Below are 7,673 nucleotides of genomic sequence, written 5' to 3' on the forward strand. Positions count from 1 at the left end.
TTTTTGGAAAAAAATATGCTTTGTGTTTCAATGGCAACAAGTTTGACTGAAACTGGTAACAATGTTCTTTTCATGAGCAGAAGGTTCAAGTATTCAGTTAGATGGGGGACAGATGTAGGGATATAGCGGGCCGAGACCTAGATTTTCGAGGCTCTCTTAGCGCTATGATAGTCATATGTGCCATACATTAACATTAACTTACAACCATCTCAGCGCAAAGAGAGCTTAAAAATCTAGGCCCTGGGGAGGATGTTAACATTGTGCTGTAACACTGTGGCAACATGAGCACTTGCATTGTGCTGCGGGAAGATCATTGCCATACGGTACAACGACTGGATTAACAATGTGGTCTCTGTACCTGAGACCCCTTAAAGTTCCTTGACAACCAGCGAGGGTGTTCGTGCAGCACACCTGACCCCGAATCGAACATCATGATGTATTGTACTGTGAAGCATTTTAGACAGCAGAAGGCCTCTATGATCCACCAAGGTATCATGAAAAGCATTTGTGTGGAGATCGTGTTATCTGACCTGCGCCTAATCTGGAAGTTTGAACATGTGAGAATGTTATTATCACTCACTTTATTGCTATTACTACTGGTCAAGGTAGTAGCCTATTGGTTAAAGCGTTAGCTCGTCATGTTGAAGACACAGGTTCGATTCCTCACATGGGTATAATGTGTAAAGTTTTTTAGTGTCCACCGCATAATTTTGCCGAAATATTGCTAAATGCAACACAAAACTAAACTCACTCACCATTACTACTGCTCATATCTTGCACCCAGTGAATATATCTGTCCCCCCTCCCTCGACACGTGTGTTGTTCCTATTACAGAATCTGAACACCATATTTGCCCGAATGTCCATTCTATCAAGATCGAAGAGCATGTCTGATACCATGTTTCAAATGTGCTTATCCCTCTAAAAACAAGTTAGTCCTACAGATTACATCCCCAAATAATAATGTTATAAACAATCTTGCTAAATATGTATTCTCAACTTAAAAAAAAATATATTTTGCATCCCACTGATATTCTGTTCACATCTCTGTATACATTCAGGCACAGATCCACAACAAGGTATCAGTGGTGACAGAGTCCAGATTCAACAGCAGATACGTACAGGTGCTGTTAATGATGATTCAACAGTTTTGATGATCAGTCTCAGTTAGACACCATTCATAATTAATGGTTAGTGGGGATTACGAGGATTTTAAGGGCAGGTCACTCATTTACTTTGTAGACGCTTCATCAAAATCACCATCAAGCTACATCCCTCACCCAACCCTAGACATACATCATGAACTGTCCTTTACTCAAAAAGCAGCTGACATAGAAGTGAAAGTCAAATGTTCATAAAGTTTTATTCCACAAATTGACTCTACATGAAGTATACCCATTACACAATTATTAGCAGTACAAATGTGGTCTTCATTTTCCCTTGCATAGATCTACACTGATTTCACACTTGTTTTCTTCGCCTGTACACTGTCACACACACACACAGACAGACAGACAGACAATCCATGGGGCACCTGTTTCACTTCTTCTTCCACAAGTGACTGTATCTGTCAGCATCAAAATCATCCTCTATCTCATCTTCTATCACCATTTTTTTCTTTGGCTTCCTCCTTTGCAGTCGCTTCCGTCGATCAGCTTCAGACAAAGTGTCTAGATCCAAAGGAAGCTTAAAACAAAGTGCATGTCACTGGTGAGAGAAAGATGATCAGCAATATTTCAGATGTTGCAAATCCATGTTAATGCAGAGACCATATAATAGATTTGATGGTCTCTGGTTAAAGTCAACGAACTAGAGATTAAAAACTGCCACTAAAATTTGCCATTATCTTTCCAGTGAATATGTGATGCCACATTCCAAAAGGTAATTTAGATGTGCCTTATGACTGATCATATTCTCTCTGGAAATCCTGACAAGGAATCAACACATTCCGACATACAAGGCATCACAACATAATCTTTTAATTTCTTTGTCTTTGGCATTTGTTTGTAAAATATTCTGGTTGGAAAAAACAAGCAATATAATTTCAGCAATTTCTATATCTTTAAAAGAACACTGTAACAACTTTAAATGATACTGAACAGAAGGCAACACATAAAGGTGATAAGTAGATGAAAAATTGACCTCACTCAACAAAACCATCTGAAAACTGGTGAAATAATATATCGAAATATCTGGCTAATATATGCTTTTATTACCCAGATGGGGAAACACAGCCAGTGTCATATATATTGCATGTGCACATGTCCACCTATCACTTTTGCCAAGCAACTATTGTTCTGTTAAACAACTGAATGTGATGTCAATGAAGTGGGCCTAACGTGTTTTACTTCGCAAATGTACATGAATAAAATGGATAATAAAGAAATTAACACACTTGAGCAAGTGGGTCATGAAACATGAAACCAGCGCAAATTTATGCATTGCCAAGACTCTCACTTGGATAACACAGAATTTCATACTTATTTCGTGGGAAATTGTATGACACACTTGTTCATGTAATAGTCTTGTTTATCTTACGGTAACCAAATTCATACAGGTAACATAAGACATATATAAGTACATCAAACTTAAACAGGTAATTCAAATTCTTTGAAGAATTACATCAAACCTGATGGGATCCCATCTTTCTCAATATGGAATTCATAAACATTTCTGATACAGAGAATCCCCCTTGAGTCACTGAAGCCTGGTGACTAATATGGAAAATGTGGCACCATTTATAAAAATTAAATCTACCAACATAAAGCAAAAAGTATTTGCAGTGATGTACACGTTATAAATCACTGTTCTGTGAAAAATGACACTATCTCAGTACCTTTATGATTCGCCTGGGTTCCGTGTATCTTATGGTTATTGTTGATCCGTCAGGCTGCACAACCATTGTTGGATATGTCCTGGCATAGTTAAACCTGTTGATCCGACATATCGCTGCCTTGTTAGAATTGGGTCTACTTGTATATACAAGCAGCTGCTTACAGCCCTTGCATAATACATCTCTTGATGACCTAAAAATACATGCAGTATAATTATAAAAATACACAAACATAACTATTAAATGTAACATGAACGCACACCACACACACAATTATCAAATGTAATATACTGACTTAACATAACTATCTAATGTACTCTAAATGGGGTGGGTGGGTTGAAAATGACTAAAGACCTCCTTAAAGTTACTGTTTTGCAGTGAGGGTTCAAACTACAATTTGAAAATTCCTACATATCCACAAAAATATACTGTACAATGTTTAATCTACTAGTCCATGACTTGTATAAATGGTTTCTTTCAAAAGGAATCTTAAAGCATCCATGGTCATGAATAATATAAAAGTCCTAGTCACATTAATCCACTTGATATTGACAAATATGATGTGCAATTTGAGAAAGGAAATGGCATAAGAGTGCTGAGTATTCATGATTTGTGTCAGTGTATGAAACTCCCAAACAAACAGGAACCCACCAGGCTGATAACTGAAAAGAGTTGCTGGCCGTGTGAACATTAGTCTGTCTCTCAGTCCCCAAACTACACTATTTTACCTACTTACTCCTAGGGCAAATGTGGAGATATCATGAAAATCAGGTAATATGATACATCCAGCCTTATCGGCCCATACTGCATATCTTACCATGATGAACACCAGCGCTTGTCACCACACATTAGACAATGTGATCAATTCTCAAGCAGTTTGTTTATGAACGTGGACACAGTTTCTACAGTGGACTGAACCCAGTTAGTTTTTAGTAACCTGATACCTCCTGTAGCTAGTTCCACTTCAACAAGAATTTTTGGAGGGGGGAGGTGTCATACTAATTACTGAATAACGGTTTACTGCTTAATGGGTTTATTTGTTACTATCAAAATTATACATATATTCGAAGACTAAGCCTTAGTCTATGTGAACATGTAACCAGCCCTGTATTACAAATAGGAAACTGAGGTGAGGTGTTAAAATACTGTTATCAAAGAATTACTTATAGTTCAGTAAACTTAAACACATGCAAAAGCAAATTTTACAAAGCATAACTTGGTGGTCCCGGCTGATTCATTTAGTGTCAATGCCATCTGAATGAAACAAACAGGCAAAGTTAGAATTGTCAGTATCTTTGGCAAGAATGGTCTCTACATGTCCTTCATGCAATTAGAACAGGGGATTTGTAACTCTCCTTGTGAAAAGTAAATATGTGTGACAGCAAATTTATCAAAAACAACTTGGTCACTGAGAGCATTCTTAGACCAATCACATTTAGAGTTTGATAAAAGGGTAGGCTGATCTGTTGAAGTTATGGTCTGATTGATCATAAACTAAACATACACACGTCGTCTAGCTACCACAGTTGTAAACTATTTTCAAAATATCACCTGTAGTCAATGACATGGTAAAATATATACCCAAAGAAAATGAATTGGGACACACAGCTGGCTACAAAATAAAGTTGCAACCATGCCATGTCACTAGCAAGCAGTGGGCCGCCAGACAGACGCTCTCATACACAGTTTGTGTGCATCATATCACTGCACATATAGATCTATGCACTGGAGTTTCACAAATATGTGTTTTCAGCAGCATGCAATAACCCTTTTTTGTTGTGCACTGCAATACCAGTTGTTATCTTGTAATTTTTAACCATGTTCAATGACACATTAAGCTTTGAAAACAAATGACTGAACACTTTCAGCAGCTGTACATATCATTGCATCAAAATATCTGTCAGTAGCACAAGTTGAGTGAGAATGGTTTTATGCCACTCTTAGCAATATTCCAGCAATATAACAACAGGGACCACCAGAAATGGGCACAAAGACTTGTATTCACAACTTGTAACCATGTGCAGAATCAAACACAGAATTTCTGAACCATAAGCAAATGATAACCTTTGTGAGCAAGTGCCTGCTTGCATGCCATTGTACCCACACAACAGGGAGCATAGCTCACACTATCAATCACACGTTTGACAGGTCAAAACTAGATTATTTACAGGCAATGTGAATTGCTGTACCTGTGTACTAGAAAGTATCACAAGGTATGATATCCCGAAATAATACAAATATTTTACAACAGTCATGCAGTGTTTGCCATTGATTACACAATGCTGTGTTTGCCCTTGGCATAAAACTTTAGGAGTTATTGTGACTTCCTGGTGTCTTGAGATGGAGACATGGACTTGAGTCAACTTCAGTTTAGAACTTTCATCAAGATATCAACTGCAATTGATTAATAACGACAAATCAAAAAACCAAGGCAAGGCAGGTCTGGTATTTAATCAGCCCTGAGCAATCAACTGGCAAACCTTTACTTTTAGAAGTTTAGATCATCTAAACTAAGGACCCAGTAACACTTGTCAACAATGACGAAAGCTTCTAAATTCACTGTGCACCTGTGATAATTTGTGTGTCTAATATGCAGGTTTTCTTGTCATAGAAAACACTTGACACATGACATGGAAAACTTTTTTCTGTCAACTGCAGATGGATGGAGTATTTTAAGGGGATATTGATGATACATAAATGAACCAAGATATGGAACTTATGTCAGTTGCAATTTATGATTTATGATAGTTGCATTTTGTTGTAGTATAAAACAGAATCATTTTAATCCATTTATATTATCATTGGGAATTCTTCAATGCAGGACAGACTAAACAAATCAAGTAAAAGTCTTTTTGTTGTATGCATGTATGTCGAAGATACATTACCATGATTTAACATGATCATTTTTGTAGGGACAGCGTACGCCTGGAACCGCGTACCACTGTGCCAAATTCTGTCGCGATGAGCACATCCCTAGGGAGCATTAAAGTTGCTCTGAGAACTACAAATATTAACTATGCCCCTCCTTCCTTCTGTAGCTACTTGGGGCGGTGGGGTAGCCTAGTGGTTAAAGTGTTCGCTCATCACGCCGAAGACCCGGATTCGAATCTCCACATGGGTACAATGTGTGAAGCCCATTTTCTGGTGTCGCCCGCCGTAATATTGCTGGAATATTGCTAAAAACTAAACTCAGTCACTCACTGTGTATCTACTCCTCCACTTAGGACCTATAGAGTAATAAATAAAATACATAAACTAATATTCTAAACCATAATCACACCTAGTATTGCTTCATTCAACTACAGTCTCCAGCCAGGGAGACTATATACAGGGGGAGAGGAAACTCCTTGAAACGCCCCTGAACATATGCCACAGCTCGACACGTTACCAGTGTAGCCACTGGCAGCAGCTTAGTATGTAAGATTGAGCCCGGTATATTTTCGACTGCTGATTAAATTCACTGAGTGTTGTGACAACTGAAATCCTACATGTAGAAGATAAGTTAACTATTGTGTCACTTCAGTTTAAGCCAAATAATTGTTATCAGTGTCAGTATTTGGACAGTAGATATGTAGTAAAGTTTTAAATCGGTATGATATAGCTCACTTGCTTCCATTCACGATTCACCATGAAGATAGACTAAATTGTGTTGATAAATACTTCTTTCACACATTTGTTTAATTTTTAGAAATGGAAACATACCTTTAGTTGAAAGGTATTTGCAAGTAATAGTGATAGTTTTATGACTTAAAAAAATGGTTAGGGTGTATTTGAGGTGTATGAAAAATATGACATATTGCCAATCTGTTCTGATCTGCCATTGAAATACTACACAAATTTGTTTGAGTGTTTCTAGCTATTGCTTCAAAACATCTTCCACATACACCTTTAATTCTTTTGAGGGGAATATACTATCGGGTGAAATGTGTTTCCAAGTAATAGTGATAGTTTCAGAATCTAAAAAAAATGTTTTGTGTATTTGAGATGTGTGAAAAATATGACATAACAATGATATGATGTGATCTGCCATTGAAAATACTACACTGCAATATTTGAGTGTTTCTAGTTGTTATTCTAAAACTAATTCTCATACACTTTTCATTCTTATGAGGGGAATAAACCATCAGGTAAAAGGTGTTTGCAAGTCATAGTGACAGTTTTATGATTATAGCATAATTGCTAGGGTTTATGTGATGTGTGTGAAAAATATGATACTAGTATATCACCGATCTGATCTGATCCGCCATTGATGCTTGTGATGCTTGAGTTCTATAACTTCCTTCTTTGTTGTTGATCTTATTATGTGACAAAACTGGAAAGGTGTTTACAACACATTGTGATAGTTTTAAACTTTTTGTTCTTGCGGGGTGTGTGACAGTGTCAGTTAACATATTGTAAATGTCAATGCCATTCCCCACATGCAGTAAGATATATGAATTGATAATTAATGTAAACAAAAATGTCTCAAAGCACAGATGATGTGAACACGTGTGTTGTAGCGATTCTTTTGCGTTCTTTAACATGTTATGGGAGGGATGGTCGTGGTGTATTATTTATTCTTCCATTCATTCACATTAGTTCCGCCAGCTAAACGTCGTGTTCCCCCATCCCAAATAATATCTGCAAATTATACTAAATTCTAACAAAACCTAACACAACAATTGCTGGACTATTACTTTCACAGTTTCAAACATTCCTATAGGCTATAAAGTATTTAGATGTTGCAGAATGATTTTAAAGCAAACATAACATGACATTAGATTATCTAATAAATCAAACTTCGAACCTCATTACCTCAGTAACGCAGACATTTTCAGTTTATTCAGAGTTACCCACCCTTT

At 37.0% G+C, this 7,673-nt stretch overlaps 1 protein-coding gene across 1 annotated transcript; it reads right to left on the reverse strand.

The window, feature by feature from the left end:
* Positions 1-1,343: 1,343 nt before the first annotated feature.
* On the reverse strand, positions 1,344-7,658 carry LOC137291001 (large ribosomal subunit protein mL55-like). The gene is made up of 3 exons (XM_067822237.1): positions 7,627-7,658; positions 2,836-3,025; positions 1,344-1,685 (listed from the first exon to the last, which is right to left on the reverse strand). The coding sequence occupies exons 1-3, from the start codon at positions 7,641-7,643 to the stop codon at positions 1,539-1,541; spliced, it is 354 nt and encodes a 117-aa protein (XP_067678338.1). The 5' UTR covers positions 7,644-7,658; the 3' UTR covers positions 1,344-1,538.
* Between the last annotated feature and the right edge of the window lie 15 nt (positions 7,659-7,673).

Source organism: Haliotis asinina, chromosome 7 (assembly GCF_037392515.1).
Source record: "Haliotis asinina isolate JCU_RB_2024 chromosome 7, JCU_Hal_asi_v2, whole genome shotgun sequence".
NCBI classification, from domain to species: Eukaryota; Metazoa; Mollusca; class Gastropoda; order Lepetellida; family Haliotidae; genus Haliotis; species Haliotis asinina.